The sequence below is a fragment of the Rattus rattus genome, chromosome 8, assembly GCF_011064425.1.
Source record: "Rattus rattus isolate New Zealand chromosome 8, Rrattus_CSIRO_v1, whole genome shotgun sequence".
NCBI classification, from domain to species: Eukaryota; Metazoa; Chordata; class Mammalia; order Rodentia; family Muridae; genus Rattus; species Rattus rattus.
The window spans coordinates 38,642,896-38,661,702 of NC_046161.1; the positions used below are offsets into that span (position 1 = coordinate 38,642,896).

The 18,807-nt window shown below is 51.3% G+C and overlaps 1 protein-coding gene across 3 annotated transcripts in view; it reads left to right on the top strand.

Annotated features, from left to right (window-relative positions):
- Positions 1–14,295, top strand: part of Usp2 (ubiquitin specific peptidase 2) — a 28,115-nt gene extending 13,820 nt beyond the window's left edge. For 2 of the 3 annotated variants that reach the window (XM_032909984.1, XM_032909985.1), the window contains exons 3-13: positions 7,820–7,870; positions 8,711–8,834; positions 9,592–9,703; positions 9,802–9,912; positions 10,505–10,569; positions 10,746–10,849; positions 10,932–11,012; positions 11,118–11,196; positions 11,385–11,492; positions 11,832–11,952; positions 12,462–14,295. In XM_032909984.1, coding sequence (XP_032765875.1) covers positions 7,820–7,870; positions 8,711–8,834; positions 9,592–9,703; positions 9,802–9,912; positions 10,505–10,569; positions 10,746–10,849; positions 10,932–11,012; positions 11,118–11,196; positions 11,385–11,492; positions 11,832–11,952; positions 12,462–12,549 — 1,044 coding nt within the window. In that variant the 3' untranslated portion in view covers positions 12,550–14,295. Of the gene's footprint in view, positions 1–3,779; positions 4,174–7,819; positions 7,871–8,710; positions 8,835–9,591; positions 9,704–9,801; positions 9,913–10,504; positions 10,570–10,745; positions 10,850–10,931; positions 11,013–11,117; positions 11,197–11,384; positions 11,493–11,831; positions 11,953–12,461 lie in introns of those variants that run through there. The other variant, XM_032909986.1, reaches the window with a different exon arrangement.
- The last annotated feature ends 4,512 nt before the right edge of the window (positions 14,296–18,807 follow it).

Sequence of the window (18,807 nt, forward strand, 5' to 3'; positions counted from 1 at the left end):
TTCTCAAAATACACCCATGCAGCAGCTTTCCCCATCTGTCCCTCCCCGCTACCAGAAACACCCACACCTCCCCGGCAACCTCCTGCATCCGAGGAAAGAGGGAGAGCATGCTGGCACAGCACCAAGGTGGGAGTGCACATGTAATTAAGTCTAAGTCATGGGAGCAGAGGTCATGCTCCAATAGGTGAGCATCTCTTGGCCAGCAACCCCCACCCACAGTACACTCCACTTGCTTGGCATGTAAGACCAGACACACCCCTTCCCCTTGAGGACAACTGCAGCTTGCAGGATTCCCAGCAGAGCTTGGTCTGGCCCTCTTCACTAAGCCCTCCTTAAGCAACCTCCAGCCCTGCCCTGGAGGAGAGTCCAGGGTGCTGGAGGAACCAAGGCAAGCCACACAGCATCCCAGACCGTTTGCAAGTTTTACAGCTATAAAACAAAGATACACATATTGGGATAAATTAACAGCGTGCAAATTGAGGGGATGAAGTAATGGGTGTTTGGAACTGGGTGGAGTTAATTAGGGAAGGCTTTATAGAAGGGTAGAGTTGTTTTGTTTGTTGTAGCTCCGGGGATCAAGTTCAAGGCTTAACTCTTCCACTGAACTGTGCCCCCTCCCCCATCATGGTCCAAGGGATCGAGCCCCCCGGGGGCTTCCATCTGCTCAGGTCTATGTGTCTTTTAAGACCGGGTCTTATTTCATAATCCAGCCTGGCTTCAAATTTACAGTCCTCCTGCCCCTGCCACTCAAACGCTGGGGTTATAGGTGTGCGCCACATCTGTCAAAACCCGAGTTTTGAATAGAATTTAAAAGTAGACAGAAAAAAAAAGGAGGAACATCCTAGAATTTCTTAGTACCTGTTTTAAAAGTGTGAGTTTGGCTATAAGACAAGTCTGGGTCTGCCCTAGATAGTCATTTATTAGTTTTGAGGTCCTGACAGAACACTGACCCCTCTGGCACATAAAGTCCTTCACCTATAAATGGGAAGTAACAGTTAAAGTTTCATGGGGGTACTTATGGAAACTAACCAGCCTATATAAAGCCCATATCCCAGTGCTTGGTCTTTCAAGGGACTGTGTGTGTGTGTGTGTATGTGTGTGTGTGTGTGTGTGTGTGTGTGTGTGTGTGTGTGAGAAGGATGACCTTGAGCTTCTCATCTCACAGGATTACATATATGTAAGTCTACGCAATGCTAGGGAATGAATCTAGGGCTTTGTGCATGCTAGGTGAACACTCTACCAACTGGACTGCATCTAGCATGCATGTCTTATTATATTCATTTACTCATTGCGTGCGGGCACACCCTTGCCTCAGCACATGGCAAATAACTTGCCAGATTCATTCCTCTCCTTCAACCTGTTGCAACCCAGGGTTCAAACTCAGATCGTTAGGCTTGGTGGCAGTCACCTATGCCAGATGAGCCACCTCAACAGCCCTCACATGTTTTCTGTTAGCATGTGAAAGTATACACAATAATGGATTCATTATGACATCCTCACACATGCATCTAATGTTTTTTGATCATACTCCCCCCCCAGGTCCCCCCCCACCCTCTTTCATCTGGCTTTCCCTTCTGCTGCTCCCCTTCCTTTTCCAAGCAATCCTTCTTCTACCCCCACCCCCTTTTGGGGACGCTGCGTTTCCTTAGAGCCACTTACAGGAACATGGATAAGAGGTCATTTACAGGGGTATGAGCACCAGCTGCTAGAGAAAAGGAGTTAAGACAGGGTCTTACTGTGCAGTTTAGGCTCGCCTCAAACTAGCAATCCTACTGCCTCAGCCTTCTGAATGCTAGGATAATATGCACAGCTAGGTCTGTTTTCTTTCTTTCTCTTTTGTTTTTGTTTCCAGTTGGTTGGTTGGTTTGTCAAGACAGAATTTCTCTGTGTAGCTCTGGCTGTCCTGAAACTCTTATCTTTAGACCAGGCTGCCCTTGTATTCAGAGATCCATCTGCCTCTGCCTCCTGAGTGCTGGATTAAAGGCTTTCATGCCTATGTGCTGCCACCACCAGCAGCAGCCTACTTCTGTTGTTAAATCCCAGCATTTAGGGGGCAAAAGCAGGGGAATCTTCATGAGGCTACATAGCAAGCTCCTGACCAGTCAGGGATACATAGTTAGACCCTGTCTTAAAATAAAATTATTGCATTTATTTTACTTTGCAAGTGTAGAGGTCAGAGGACAACTTGTGCGAATAGGGTCTCTTCTTTAACCATGTGAGTTGTGGGGATCAAACTCAGGTAGTCAGTCTTGGAGGCAAGCATGTTTGCCTACTGTGCTGTCTGTCCAGCTCTAGTCCTATTTCTTAGGAGCAGAACAGGAGCAAGGTAGCTGGTGGCAGGGATCAGAGAAACACAAAGGGAGTGATAATGGAAAGAGGCTATATGGATAGACAGCTTCACAGCCTCCCGGACCACGTGCAAGATGTTCCGGTTATCTCACAGCAGTGCTGTGATCAAATGCGAGCAAGCATTGATGCACCGAGTGTGGGACCTGCCCCCTGGAAAAGGGTGTTGCTGCAAATACGGAAGCTTGGAGAAAAGAGCCGTTGCAGTGTGTCCAGGGTCCAGGTTGGGTCAAAGTCTGAAGATCATGCCTCCAACCGCGACAGCACTCATTGCCCAGTGGCTCCTGCTCCCTCCTCCTCCCGCCACCACTGCTGAGGACGTAATGGTGAGAGACTATCCGTACTCTCACCTATTTGCACCAAATGCCTATTTTGTGGGCGGCCTAGGGTACAACCCACACATGTATCTCGGACGCAATGCCCATGTGGCTGTGGTCGTGTGTGCGGTACGCGTGTGCATGAGGGGATGAGCATGCCAGGAGGAACAGAAGCAGCCCACAGATGAGTAACAGCGCACACTGCTGCCTCTCCGAGTATTTTTAAACGCTAAAAATACTGGCTAAAAATAGCCTGCAAGCTCCAAACAAGATACTTTCTCTCCGCAGATTCCTGCGCTTCCCTGTTAGGTGAGGGGGCGGAGCATCAAAAACAAACCCCTCTCCCTAGACCCCCTGCCTTTAATCATTGCCCACGTGGGGGCCAGAGACCAAACACACACAAGACCACCCCCAATGTACAAGACGAGTGTCTTCCTCCCATCCTCTTTATAAAAAGTTAAATTTAAGATTCTAGACGAGATGGATTTGGGTAATTGGTTAGGAGGACCCAGAAATGGTTCTTTCCTGGAGCCAAAAGGGTCAGTGACCTATTGTACCTGATAAAATGAGCACCGCCTCTCTTGATAATGGGTTAGGCCAGGTCTAGAGGTAGAGTGGAACTTAGCCCCGGCAGCGGTTAGAAATCTTTTCTAGCCAGGGCTGCTCGACCCCTGCAGACCGTCACGAAGTCAGGGGTTCCCCGCATGCTAGATGAAAGTGTGTGAGCTTGTGCATTTTGCCCTGAAAAATAATTAGCTGTCCCTAGGGTCTCAAAAGGGTCTACAACTCCAAGTTCACAATTGCCTGCTGCCCTGGCAGAGGCACCCCAGGCTGACTGACGCTTGTTCTTAAGGGGGGAGTCTCCCAATGACCCCAAAGATTGTGGAGTCCAATCCCCGGGCCGGCCAGTAAAACCACGTCCTCACTTTGCCCCAGTAGGGTTCCCGCGTCTCTGTGGCCCCAGGGTCATCGGCTTTGGGCGGGCCCAAAGACCTCGCCGGCGTCCGCGTGCCGGCTCCCGGGGCGGGGCGAAGGCGGGGCGAAGGCGGGGCGGGGCGTGGTCCCGGTCCGGCCCCGCCCCTCCCCCGCGCTGACGTCGCAAAGCTGGAAGCTCGGCGGGTCAGCCAGTCCGCCGGAGCGCGAGCGCCGGGCCCGGTCGGTTGGCTGCGCGCGGTGGGGAGGTTGAGGCGGAGGAGCGCGCGCTGGGCCCCTCAGTAGCGGTTACTGCCCCACGTCGCCGACGGGGTCCTGTGGGATCTCCGCCGGCTTCGGTGTCCCGGTTGTAGCAAGGCGCGGGGACTCCCCGTAACCCCTTGACCAGCCGCGTTGGGTTTGGGGCATAGCCCACCGCCCGCTCCGCAGCATGCGTACCTCCTACACCGTGACCCTGCCCGAAGAGCCCCCCGCCGCCCCCTTTCCCGCTCTCGCCAAGGAGCTGCGGCCGCGCTCCCCTCTGTCCCCGTCCCTGCTGCTCTCCACCTTCGTGGGGCTTCTGCTCAACAAAGCCAAGGTACGCGGGCCCTTTTCTAGGACCTCCCATGCTGAAGGTCTGGGGTCCTGCTTGCTCCCGGGATCAACCCCAGTCTACCATGAGTCTCTGAGCCCCGGGATGTTCCTTGCCAGCTTTTTCCCCTCTTTTCCAAGAGTCTCCGGGCAAGGGATGCCCCCTTTCCTAGAGATCGCAGGCTTGTTGCAGACCCCTCCCCTGTTGATATCCAAGCCCCTAAGGCCTCCTCACCCGCTTCCCTGGATGACCCGGGCACCTGGTGGCTCTTGGCCTCTTAATCCCAGTCACCTATATCAAGACAGGTGCAGGCTAGAGTAACCTTGACTAGGACTGGTGTGTGACTAGAGGGAACGGGCAACACACTGGACTTGGGAGGGGGTTGCGCGCGCGGGGGTGGGGCGGTGACTCAAGACCAAACTACAAGGAAGGTGGATCAAAGGGTGCCTCCCTTTCTCTGTTCCCAAATGGGTTGTTTCCCAGGGGTCAGTTGCCAGAGCACTTTGACCCTGTGAAGGGCAGAGGTTGTAGACAGGTGAGAGAATGAGTCCTTCTCTTCCTGGTCCTCTTCAGCTGTGTAGAGTGGGCAGTGGATTCCTTGATTGAAGCGGCTCCCTGAGTAGCTCTGGAGCTAAGGCTGGGCACTGTCCCTTTGGGAAAGAGAAGGGGCCTGAGCTTGACAGGTCTTATGTAACAGGCACCAGCTCCCATGTTGGCAGTGCGTGCCCTGCCCCGTGCCAGGGCTACACCGGGCTCCTTGCTTGCCGCCAGGACACATGGCTGACCCTTACCATGCAGATAAAGCAAGAATGCCTCCCAGCTGGGGTCTCCAGTGTGAAGTCACAATCTCAGCCCACCTTTCTTACAGGCCCATGCACAGATGCCCACCCACATTATCCAGTGGCAGGCTGCTAGAGCCCCCGCTCCTGCCCTGGCAGAGGAGTGCTATGGAGGTGGCATCTGCTCTCTAGAACAGTGCTTGCTACTGAGTCAAAGCTAGGTTTGCTGATGGCTGGGTGTAAGGCAGCGCCAGGTCCAAACTTTCTCACCTCTGCCCGTCCCAGCCAAACAGCTGGCATTGTAAGCGAGCGGCTGGCTGTGCAGGGTTCCTGGCCCACCTTTTCGATCCTAGCCTCTCTTTCCCTGCCAGCCCAGAGGTAGGATTGTTTGCCCTGTGAGAAAGGTCACTCCTGGGACATTTTGTTCTCTGGAATGGAAAGTGCTGACTTTCCCTGGAGCTCCTGATTTCCTATTCATGGTGAAGAATATTTGGCCTGGCCTTTAAAGCAGCCCGGCTCCCCCCACTCACTCCCACCCCCAAGCCCTGCAAACCCCCACCTCCTACATAGAGCACTAACTAAGGTGGTGAGAAGTAGGGTCAGGCATGGTGCTGAATGCCTATAATCTCATCCCTTGGGAGGTAGGGCATCTGGTCTACATAGTGACTTTGAGGCTAGCCAGGGATATATGGTGAGACCCCATGTCTAAGAAAGGAAGGAAGAAATTGCCAAGTGTTTTGGAGCTGAGGAAATTTAAGATAAGAACATGACTCCACACACACACACACACACACACACACACACACACACACAAAAGCAGAGGGTCCTAATGGTGTTGGGGGGGGGGGCTCTCCTTTCTGCCCTCAAGCCAATAGAAGCGTTGGGACTAGAGTACTAACCATGGAGGGTGAATACACTTCCCACCTGGAAGCAGGAGTGCCTCTGTGGACTGGTGACCCCTCCCTTTCCCCACCCTCACTAGTGCTGGGATAAGTACCTGAGTTGAGAGCCCGCCTTGGTGGATGTGGACATGCTCACCGGTGGTAGGATGCTTTCTGTCTCTACAGCCTGTTTAGACCGATGTCGTCTCGGGCACAGGGGGTAAGGATTAGTAAAGAGCTACCGAAACCAGGTGTGAGTGGGCATCGTGTGTGGGCGCACCTCGATGGGTGCCTCCGAGCGGGCAACATGAAGAAAATTGCTGTGGTGCTTTCTGGCTGGGCTCTGGGGGAAAGGGAGACTTTTACCATTTCATCCAAATCTCTGATAAGGTCTTTGACCCCAGGGACTATCTCTGTGGTAGCCCACTTATAGGGCCCATCACAGGTGTAGGCGTCAGACCCAAGACCTTACAAATGCTAGCCAAGCCGTCTACTGCCGAATAGGACACCCAGTGGTGGGACTCACAGTTTATTTGGGGGCCAAGTCAGGTTAGCACTGCAGGCCAGGGCAGTGGAGGATGTTACACCCTGTATGCTGCCCCGGGCTTTCCCTCCAGCGAAAGGTTTAAAGTATGTCTCTTCTGGGTACCTTTTCTCAACCTGCTAGAGTCTGACCTGACAACTGACCAAGAGAGGGATCCTCTTACTTGTGGGAGGGGCCTGGCTCTGCTTGAGAAAAGCCCTCCCTCGGCCTGCTTCTCCCCACCTCCCTTCAAGCTGACAGTCTCCTGAGCTTTGAGCCGCTGACAGCCTCATAGGCTGTCAGCACATGGCATGAGTAATTTTAGCTGAGTTATTTCAGGCTCCTGTTCTGATCAGGGTTGAGCCGGCCCCACGCATGCCCCAGCCAGTGTTGCTCCAGAGTTGCCTGTTCCGAGGCCCCCTTTCCAAGAGGGGGTGGCAGACTCACCACAAACTCAGCTACTGCTTCTTTAACCCTTTGAGCCTGAAGGTTTTCTGAATCTCAGGAGGTGTGCCCAGGATTACCTAAGAGACCTTGACAAATAACACTGAGTGCCTGCAGTCTCACACCTGTTCTCTCTCCAACCCCCTCACCAGCCTCCACAGTAGAGACAAGAGTGGCACCTTCAGCCAGGTGCTTCCTCAGCCTGGTGCCAGTGGCTAGTCCGGGATGTTGAAACCTGAGACGGGCAGGGAGGATCCTCCCTCCCGCCTGGTCTCAGCCCTTAGAGGCTGAGTTCAGCTGCAAAGAATTCCACCTGTCTCTGGCAAGTGAGAGTGGCAGGCAGCTTGAGTTTTCCCCAGCTGAAGATGGAAACTCCGTGATTGGTCATTTAAACTTCTTAAAGTGCAAATCATGGTGGTTCCTTTATATATTGAACATCTGGTATAAATGTAGGTCATTTGAAATAGTACCTGGATTTGAGCTATGAAACCTCTTTGTTTTTTTCATATAGCTGAGGCTAGCCTTTGGGTTCACTATGTATGATGTAGCTGAGGCTGGCTTTGAATTCCTAATTGTCCTGACTCTGCTTCCCAGGTGCTGGGATTGCAGGCCTTCGTCACCATGTCTGACCTGGACTTTCTTTCAACAAGGACTTGACTGTATTCCTGAAATTATGAGTCCCTAGCCTCTAGTTCTAATCTTTAGTCTCCAGTGTAGCAGAAAATATAGAGAAACCATGTGTAGTAGCTCATACCTGTAACCCCAGCACTCAGGAGGCAGAGGCAGGAGGATTGCCACACGTTCACTAGGCTACCTAATGAGACCCTCTCTCAAAACAACAAAAAGATGGGGAAATACATAAAAACCGCAAAGCCCCGAAGAAAAGTTTGTGTGTTGAAAATAGGCACTCCTCTATGCTTTTTTTCTCCAAGGCCCAGACCGAGGCTGAAAGAGAAGTCTGGGTGAGAACTGTACAGACCCAGGGCTGTACCCTCACCTTCATGGGACTTGTTTTTTGCTTACAGAATTCAAAGAGTGCCCAGGGTCTGGCTGGTCTTCGAAACCTTGGGAACACGGTAAGTTCCTCCCAACTCAGCTCTTTCCTGAAGCCCTCCCCTCCTCTCCTGACTGGGATAATCTAGTAGAGGCCTCCCCTGACTCCACAAGCTAGCTTCCTATCCTAGAGGGCAGTCAGCACCTGCCCTTCCTGGCTGGTGTTTCAGTGAATAGCAGGACTCTGTCTCACCCGCCCCCAGCAGGAAGCACAGCTAACAGGAAGTTGCCCTTGTCTCTGCGAGCTTGCTGCTCTCCTGGACCTTCCTCCTGGCTCCCATCACTCCCTCCCCACTGCTGACCAGTGTGTGTGCCCACACCCCTTTGTACACCTTAATAGGAAATAGCCAATTACATGGCCTTGCCACATACTGGGGCCTTGCCTCACTCCGCCCTGCCTTCACTCAGGAAGGAGGAACCCGGAGCTGTGAGTGAGTTCATTTTTGGGTAGAAGAAACAGAGAACCTTTAGATGCAGGTAATAGAGGTGCTGTGTGAGGGTCTGTACCCCATCACAGTGTTGCTAGTCAGCTTCCCTACGATAGATGCACGAGAGACGCACACCTAAAGAAGACTGAGTTTGTATGGCGTGCTTACTGACTCTGCTGCTTTGGGCTTGTGACAAGGCAGACAGCACATGGATAGCAAAGCAAAACCATTTTGTGGCCAGGATACAAGGGAAAGGAAGAGAGTGGGGTCCTTCAGGCTTCTTCAGGGCAAGCCCCCGATACCTGAAAGCCTCCCACTGGGCCCCGTCTCTTCAAGTTGCCCCCACCTCCCAATAGTGCCATTAGTTGGGAATACACAGCTTAGGAAAAACCCAGACCCGTGCACGCCCACTAATTGCCGGATGATCTCTCTTAGTGCTTCATGAACTCGATTCTTCAGTGTCTGAGCAACACCCGCGAGTTGAGAGATTACTGTCTCCAGAGGCTGTACATGCGGGACCTCGGCCATACCAGCAGTGCACACACAGCTCTCATGGAAGGTGAGGAGCCCCGTGTGGGCGTGGATCCTGCTGCCCTTCTCAGCTCTTCCTGGTCCACCAGGCTGGACTGATGTTGTGTGGTAGACACCCCACCCCCACCCCTCCATTTCTCTTTCTTTGCCTATTGGTTGGGGCTCAAGTGTCAGAATCTGTGGTTGAAGCACAGCCTTCCTGTGTAAGCATGGTTGAGCCACACCTGCGGTCCTCCTGCTTTGGCCTCCCAGGCGTTGGGATCAAGGTGTACAACATCATTCCTGACTCGTTTCCGTGTTCCCTCTTTCTTGTTCATTGGTTGGTGATCTTTGGGATGCTTGGCTCGGTTGGTTGTCTTGGTTTTGTTTTTCTGTTTTGTTGGTTTTGAGACAGAGTCTCATGTAGCCAAAGCTGGCCTGATGTTCCTACCTTAACTAGATCACAGGCGTGCACCGCCAAAGTGCCTGTGTGCTCACAGAGGACCAGAGTTTGGTTTCCAGAGCCAGCTCCTGCCTGTGGCCTCTTTGGGCACTCATAAGCATACACATACACCTACACATGCACATGCACACAAACACAATTTAAAATAACTTTTTAAAAAAGAAAACATCTCAGCTGAGTAGTTGTGATGCACAACTTTAACCCCAGGACTCGGAAAGCAGAGGCGGGCAGATCTCTGAATTCCAGGCCAACATGGTCTACAGAGCTAGTACAGGACAGCCAGTGCCACGCAGAGGACCTCTCTCACCTGTTCTCCACCCTCTTTAATGGCTCCTTCCAACAGAGTTTGCAAAACTAATCCAGACCATATGGACGTCATCCCCCAATGATGTGGTGAGCCCGTCTGAGTTCAAGACCCAGATCCAGAGATACGCACCACGCTTCGTTGGCTATAAGTAAGGGCCTGACAAGCATGTCCTCCCAAGGTGTGTGGTAGCACAAGCGGGGTCCGGTGGGTGCTGCTCACCCACTCACTCACCCTGTTTGGTTTCAGTCAGCAGGATGCTCAGGAATTCCTCCGTTTCCTTCTGGATGGCCTCCACAACGAGGTGAACCGGGTGGCAGCAAGGCCTAAGCCCAGCTCTGAGAGCCTTGATCATCTCCCGTAAGTAAGAGAGGCACTGCCGCTGTGACGTCTCTGTGAACTTGGCATTTGTACCTACTCTTCAAGTACTGATTTGGGGAGAATCAGATTTACTTTGTTGTTTTTTCTTTCTTTTCTTTTTTTTTTTTTTTCCGGAGCTGAAGACCGAACCCAGGGCCTTGCGCTTGCTAGGCAAGCGCTCTACCACTGAGCTAAATCCCCAACCCCCTGCTTTGTTGTTTTTAAGCCCAGACTTTTTATTTGGCATTGTACATGTGTTGGATAGATAGATAGATAGATAGATAGATAGATAGATAGATAGATAGATAGATAGATAGATAGATAGATACCTATCTGTAATCCTAGAATTCAAAAGGCTGAGGTAGGAAGGATGATGAACTTGAGAGCAGCCTGGGTTAATCCTGGCTCAGGTGAACCTCAGCTTGGGATTTGCAGCTCGGGAGGGTTGTGTGAACAGGAGCAAGGCCAGGGATTCCATGCCCAGCACCACAGAAGTCATACGTGTAAATATATGAAGACGCTAGATGGTAGCCCGGTACGCCTCCCAGGGCTTGCGTTCTGACCTAGCTGTCTTCCTGTCTGTGGTTCCCAGTGATGAAGAGAAAGGGCGACAGATGTGGAGGAAGTATCTAGAAAGGGAAGACAGTCGGATTGGGGGTAAGTATACCGAACAGAAAACATCTGCTGCTTCACCCGCTTTTGCTTGAGAAGCTGTGGGGATCATTTATCCCAGGGGACCCTGCTTCTGCCAGTGGCTCTCAAACCTAAGGCCAGAGTGGGTGGGGAAAGCCAGGCATTCACATGTTCAGCACGCCCTGGCTTCCTCTCCCCAGATCTCTTCGTTGGGCAGCTAAAGAGCTCCCTGACGTGCACCGACTGCGGCTACTGCTCTACGGTGTTCGATCCCTTCTGGGACCTCTCGTTGCCCATTGCAAAGGTACGCTCAGCTGTAGCCCTGCGCCAGCCTCTCTCCAGGCTGAGTGAGGCTGTGACCACTAACCTGGACCTTTTCCTTACAGAGAGGCTATCCTGAGGTGACGTTAATGGATTGTATGAGGCTCTTCACCAAAGAGGATGTGTTGGATGGGGATGAGAAACCAGTAAGTCACTCCACAGTGACAGAAGTACCCCTTGTGGGGAAGGGCCACAAGTCTCACCGCCTCAGGCTTTAAGCTCTTTCTATCCTTGTTTGTCTTGTCTTTCAGACATGCTGCCGCTGCCGGGCCAGAAAACGATGTATAAAGAAGTTCTCTGTCCAGAGGTTCCCAAAGATCTTGGTGCTCCGTATCCTTAACCCCCAGGATGGGGAGCTGACTTTTTGGGGTGACTGATAACAAGGGACCAAAAGGGGAGGGAAGCAGCATAACGAAAAAAAAACTGGTTAGACTTGTTTTCGGTCCTGCTTCCTGAGAAGAGCTGCTTCTCCAAGGACTCTCTTCATGCTTCCTGTCCTTGACTCAGAGCAATCACAGACCTGAAGCGGTTCTCAGAATCCAGGATACGAACCAGCAAGCTCACAACATTTGTGAATTTCCCACTAAGAGACCTGGACTTGAGAGAATTTGCTTCAGAAAACACCAGTGAGTATACTTGGGCAGGACGGAAGAAGGAAGGCGGGAGGAAAAGGGGCAGGAAGCAAGAGAGTTAGGAAAAGATCAAGAGATTGAGGATGTGAGCAGGTAAAGTACTGATGGCCTGAGATGGATCCAAAACCCACACAGAGAGAGAATTGACTCTGTCAAGGTGTCCCTGTGACCTACACACTACACACACACACATACGCTCTGAGGAAATAAACCAATTTTTTTCTCTTTTAGTAGAAGCTATGGTTTTAAGGCAGGGGAAAGATTGGGAAATAAAAGGGCGGAAGGGAAGGGATGTTGGGGCAGGAATGCCTAACACCTGTGTTACCTCCTCAGACCATGCTGTTTACAACCTGTATGCTGTGTCCAATCACTCCGGAACCACCATGGGAGGTCACTATACAGCCTACTGCCGAAGTCCGGTTACGGGCGAATGGCACACTTTCAATGACTCCAGGTGAGAGATGGGATTCTGGCAGGGCTCCTGGACAGCACACCACCTCACAGGGCTTCCATCTTGAATGGACAGAAAAGTCGGGGCCAAGAGCTCCACCATACACGTGTGCGTGCTGCCCTTTCCCGGACTGTCAGAAATAGGTATGATGGCACATGACTGTAACCAGATACTGAGGAGGTCAGGATTTCAAGGTCATCCTCAGCTACTTAGAAAGTTGGACATCAGCGTTGATTATGGGAGACCCCGTTTCCAAAAAGGGTTTGGCACTGAGCAAATGGCTCAGCAGTTACGAGCTCCCACTGCTGTTGCAGAGAACAGGGGTTCACTGCCATTGGCCACCAGACACACACAGCACATACACATGTTAAAAATAATAAAACCCTTAACCTCAGAGGACAGAGGCAGAGGTTAACTTGGCCTAGAGACGTTAGGGACATCTCAAACTGAGTACTCTGCTGTGTCCCCTGCCTTCCCTGACAGGCTCTGACTTTTCCCTGATCTTTCCACAGTGTCACACCCATGTCCTCCAGCCAAGTGCGCACCAGCGACGCCTATTTGCTCTTCTATGAACTGGCCAGTCCACCCTCCCGTATGTAGCATTGAGGAGCTACACCCCTTCCCTCTTCCCTGTGGTGGCCCCACGTCCTAAGTTTTTTTTTAAAAATTCAAAAAAAAAAACACCAAAAAAAAAAAAAAACAAAAACACAACAAAATCCTGACACGTGAGAGAAATAAAGTAAAATAAAGCTGCGGAGCAGACGTGGATGCGGCCTGGGCAGGGTCTGGAGTGAGGAGCCTGTCGGGGACGACGACTGGTGCAGAGATGGATGGAGTCAGCCGCGTCCCTCAGCTCCCTGGTCGACTCCTCTTGCTTGCATTTTTAAGCTTGTGGTTTTTCCTGTGTGTAATAAAAAACGGCCGCGGTCTGTGGGGCGAGGATCCTCAGTTCACCTGCTGCCCCCAGTGCCACTCCTTCTGGGAGGACAGCGCCATCTGGAGCCTGCTGGAAGCATCGCTGCTGGATGGAGCTAGGGAGGAGCCTGCCCGGAGGCCGCCCTGCCTGGACCTGCTCACCAGTCAGTCCAGAGAGGAACACCCATGAGCCAAGAGCCCTCCTAACGCTGCTAAGCCCAGGGGTACAGATGAGGGTGACATCTTTGAAGAAAGCTGGTTTGGGTTTTCAAAAACCCAAGTCTTTTTTTTTTTTTTAATTAACTGTAACGGAACGTGTTCCGACTGGAGATGTGGTCCTTCGCACCTCTCGTCACAGCTGGGACGTGGGGCTGGCTCCCTGTTTCTGTTTTTGTTAGGTTTTCTGTTTTTGTTTTTTTGTTTCTTCTCCAAATACAACTTTCCTAATACTAGCCCCCTGTGGTGCTAGGTGAGTGTTGACCAGGCCCAAGCGAAGTCACAGTAGACCTGGGATCTAAAGTTTTCTGTTTTGAAGTTGTTTTTTTTTTTTTTTCCTTTAATATTTTGGATGGAATCTAGTTGCCTCCAAGAATTGTGCCTTATAGCATTTGGGGACCAGGGGATAACTTCCCCTTCCTGAGATATCCCTCAGCTGCTTCCCTTTATACCCGTGCCATGTTGAAAGCCACTGGGGCATGTGGGCTCCTGCCCTGTGCCCTGGCTCGTGCACTGCAGTGGTTAAGAGGGAAGTGGGTAAACGGTGTTTCTTAAGATAGTGTATCAAGCTCTTCCCGCCACCCTCTTTCCCACCCCTGGTCTGCTCCCAGCTGTTTGAAGGACAGCACACAGGCCCCTTGTCCCACAAGCCCCCCCTTTAATTTATTCTCTTCTTGATACCCTTACTCCCCAAGCTTCCTGCCACCCATCCCTTTCTCAGAGTCTCTTAGACAAAGGCCCTCTGGACTGAGCTTCTCAGGGACACCCACGACACCCCTTACCCGCTCTAGGCATCAGTCTTTGGTCCTGCCCTGGGGGTGTGAGCCTGCTGCCTGGGGATGTCTCATAATTCTTTGCCGTGGGCTTGATGTCGCCCTGACATTAGACAAAAAAAAAAAAAAAAAAAAAAAAAAAAAAACTCCATGCTGTCCCAAGAGTCAGGCTACTCAGCACTAAGGCATTTTGCACAGTGCATTTTGCACACCCACTGGTGGGCCTGGCTTATGCCCTCAGAACCTGGAGTGCTTGAGTGTCCCAGGTCAAGGCACCCTAGAAAAGACACCCCGAGTTTGCCTGGCCTGATCCCCTTCTCTAGGGAAGACCTGTGACGTGAGCCCAAGGGCTGGTGTACACTTGTTTACTATGTAAGCAAGAGTAGAATGTCTAGTGTACAGTGGTACCTTGTACAGAATAAATAGTAGCTTTGAGAAGGAAGCTGGTGTGATGGTCTTGATTTGGGCGGGCCTTGAATCCAGGAAGTGCTCCCAGCAAAGTGAGGGCCACACAGTTCACAGTTCTGCCCTAAATTCTGAGTCCTCGAAGCTTATTACCCACTTGTTCACACATCACACTTTCGAAGACCTCAGCAGCGTCTTCCACAGACATTAACCTGCCATGGGCACAGTCAACACCTGGGGAAACAGGTCTGGTGGTAGCTCAGACCGGCAGGGTTTTTCTGCGTAGCTGGCGCCAGTGCTGTGGACACTGAAACAGCAAAGTCTTGTCTAGCCATCCTTGTTGTGGCACAGATACCTGCTGTCGCTTGGGGCCTGTGTGCGCTCCTGGGTGGCCCACCTCATGAAGACAGCTTTCTAACCTGGAAATTCCATGAGAGTGGGGGAGTAAGATAACCTTTATTCTAGACGAGATCTCACATAGTTCAGGTGGCCCTCCAGCTGGCTAAGCGAGTCTCCAGCTTATGCAGGGGCTGGGATTCCAGTTTAGGCCCATGTGCCTCCATTCCGTTTTAGTTGGTCCTTGGGGTTGAACCCAGGCCTCTGGTATGCTAGGCTGGAGCAAATCACACTTGTACATAAGAAGAAAGATTTAAACAAACCTTGTGATTTCTCTCCGAGGGACTTGGACTCTCCCTCCCCACCCTAGGAATGGCAGGACCAAGGATGAGATATCTCAAAGCTTGTGGCTCCGGCAGCCAGCGACAACATAAACAATGTCCTCTCCTAAGTAGAACTGGCTCACTTCCAAGCTGGAGGTGCCTTGTCTTTTCAGGGGTGGTAGGTGCCGCCCTCTGTTCTCCAGAGAACAGACGCAAGTCAAGCCCTTGCCCTGGCTAGCAGCTTTCCTTTCCCTACTGAGCCTGTGGCGCCATCTCATCCCCATGGTAACAGTCCCTAGCACTGCACCAAACCCCAAACACAAGCAGGTCTGTGGCAGGCACTTCTTTGAGATCTGACTCGCCTCCTAGCAACTTGGATTATTTCTCCTGTTCTTAGCTGGTGTTCCTGCGGGCCCTCACTGAGAGAAGGTGCTGCCTTTGCAGTTGACCTTGAACAAGAACCTTCCACCAAGGCCTGGTAGAACCGAAGTGCTGTCCCTGTTCATGTCCTCCAAACACACATTTGGTTTGACATGGTTCCTTCGCCTGGTTTATAGTTTGTTTTGTTGGTTTTTTGTTTTTTTGTTTTTTTTTTTGTTTTTGTTTTTTTTTTACATTTTTCTAGGAGGACAGCATGTGGACACCATGACGTGTAGGGAACTTTTGAAAGTCAATTCTTCTCCCACCATTTTCAAGGATGAAATTCAAGTCACGTGTTTTGTAGCAAATTCCCTTCCAAAGCCATAACAAAGAGATGTAGTGGCTGGAGAGATGGCTTAGCGGTTAAGAGCACTGACTGCTCTTCCGCAGGTCCTGAGTTCAATTCCCAGCACCCACATGGCAGTTCACAGCTCTTAACTCCAAGATCTGACACCCTCACACGAGACAGGCAGGCAGAACACCAATGCATATAATTTTTTTTTAATGCAGGGACAGACCTTGTGCTGGGGATTTGGTACAGTCCTAGCCATCTCTCCATCCCCAGAATGAACGTTTAATTGATCAGTGCTCAGCCCAACCCATATGTCTTGAATGTTTATTCTTGGGTTTTTAGAGGCTACCTCATCCCTACTACTGTTGTTTTGACAGTAAGAGTTCAAGACCTGTCAAAGGCTGCACCACCTGGCTGTGGCCAAAGCAGGGGATCTCACCTAGTTCTGGCTCCATCGGAAGTGATGTTGGTTGAATTGGTGACAGCATTTGGCAGGACTCTGGCAGAATTCTCCTACTCCATTAGGAAGCAAACTGAGCAGCCATGTTACATGCACACACATGTAACATGCACACATAACCAGCAGCAAAGCCAGCAAGCACTGGCTGAGCCCTGATAGGTCTGTTTGAGCTGCATGTTTCCAAGAGTCCCCACCCTTCAACACTCGTGGATACAACTCTGTCGGCTGCAGAGGGCAGGGGGAAGTGGCCAGCAACCGTAGCCCCATACCTCTCTGAGCCCAGCATCATCTCTGAGCTAACAGTGATTCCAACTCATCATGAGGCTGTTTAGAAAAAAGTGTGGCCCACAGTGACCAAATACCTGACAAGAAAGAACTTATGGCTAGGTCCACAATGGACACCTAAAAGCACGCACTGTACAAGTGGACTTGAGGTCAGTCCTCACAGCGGAAAGATCTGGTTCCCGGAAGTTGACCTGTGACTTCCACACTAACACCTGCATGTCCACTCATACACAGAGACACATAACATCTTTTAGTAGATAATGTTACTGCCTAATTATGCATTCTTAGAGAATAATGCAATCTTTTATTGGAACTGGGTTGGCAAGATAGCTTAGCAAGTCAAGGCCCTTACCACCAAGCCTAGAACTTAAATTCAATCCCTGGAACCCACACGACTGAAGGAGAGGCTCCCTCTGGCCTCCATAGGCATGGACACGCACATGGTACAGGTCATGCACACATATAGATAAAAGATCGTGTCTTGGGGCTGGAGAGATGGCTCAGCAGTTAAGAGCACTGGCTGCTCTTCCAGAGGTCCTGAGTTCAATTCCCAGCAACCACATGGCGGCTCACAACCGTCTGTAATGGGATCTGATGCCCTCTTCTGGTGTGTCTGAAGACAGCGACAGTGTACTCACATACATGAAATAAATCTTTAAAAAAAAGAAGAAAAAAGAAAAGATCATGTCTCAAAAAAAAAAAGTTGCAAAGAAAGAGGAGGCAAAGGCTACAGAGATGGCACCGCTCTTGGAAGACTGCACGGCTTGCCCGCAGGACCTCAGAGATGGTTTTCTAGTGGTCTTCATGACCTCCCACCCCAGCTCCAGACAGGTCCATGGAAGTTTTATGGAAGCCCCAGACTGTGGCCAGGTCATCTAGCCCATCTACACCAATAGAACAAGAAACCTACTCCAGTAGGATAAGAAACAAGTCACTGAGCCCATCCGTGCAGCCAAGTTCAAGTCCCCTGGCTGCCAGGAGACTCTATCTTACTGAAATGGGACTTGATAGAGCCTAACACTGGTGAATTCGAAGACATGGTAACTTGAGACGTAGCTCATCCCTGGTGGCTCTGGGGTCAGTCACAGTCCTCTAGACAAATGACGGGCCCTGTGCACAGAGGGCTTCCACTGTTCTGTCCCATTCCCCACCAAGTCATAACTGTAGTAAACTCTATCCAATCCGAGTTGGGGGTGGGGGGAGGCTAAGGAGCCTCTGAGCCCCACTTTGAAACTACTCCTGCGTCTACGGCCATACCCCCTGAACGCGCCCGATCTCGTCTGAAACTACTCCTGCTAAGTCCTATGCCAAGATGAGGGTGACTAGCTCCATCAGCCTACTTCATCACCCAGCCAGGCCCGATACCTGCAGACTCCAGCAAATAATCACACCAAGGGGCTCAGCCACTCCCCAAATCACCACAGACCAGTGCAGGGCAGTCCACAGGTTCTAATTCAGTCTCTCTCTCCCGCCCTCCTCTCCCCTCTCTCTCTTCCCTCTTCTCTCCTCTCTCCTCCCTCTTCTCCTCTCTTCTTCTTTCTTCTTCTCCTCCTCCTCTCTCTCTCTCTCTCTCTCTCTCTCTCTCTCTCTCTCTCTCTCTCTCTCTCCTCTTTTTTCTTTCCTCATTTTCGAGACAGGACTTCTCTATGTAGCCCTGGCTATCCTAGAACTCACTCTGTAGACCAGGCTTGCCTCAACTCACAGAGATCTCCCTCCTCTGCCTCTCAAGTGCTGGGATTAAAGTTGTGCACCACAGTGCTTAGCTATTGCAAACTCTTCCTGTGGGTTTAAATGGTCCAAGGGACCATACTGCTCAGTGTGATCAACCAGAATGGGCAAAGCCTTATGGCCAAAGGATGCCTCTCACAGCCTCTTTAAGACACTTGCCCCTGCAGCTACCAAAGCTGGCCTTCTCTAAAGACCAGGGCTGCTGGGTTGGTGTTTAGAGTCCAGGAAGAAGCAGCCAGGCCTCATAGAGGGCAGATGGAGAACTTGGGGAAAGGCTCTTTCCTGAGGGCAGAAACGTGCTGTTTAATTCTTCTCTTTGTTTTTCAGCTGTGTGACTTTGGGGAAGTTACTTAACATCTCAGAGCTTTAATACCTCCTTTTGTAAAATGGCTACTTCATTGATTTTTGTGTGAAAGGAGAGGAAACAATGTGTAAGACCTCTTGCCCAGGGCCTAAAGCATTATAGACATTCTACAGGTGGTAGCTGGGAATAGGAAGTTGTTTGCAGACTCTCAGCCCTGCCCAGCACTGTGATAAACAAGACAGGTTGGTGGTTCCTTGCCTTTATTCCTGGAACAGCCGTGCCAGCCTGGGACATGCAGCATGGAAGGAGCCATACCTGACCTGGCCACAATGACAGGGAACCCTCTCCCACCTGTCCTCCCTCCTGCAGGCTTGGGGATCCAGACGTGGGAACCAAGCCCT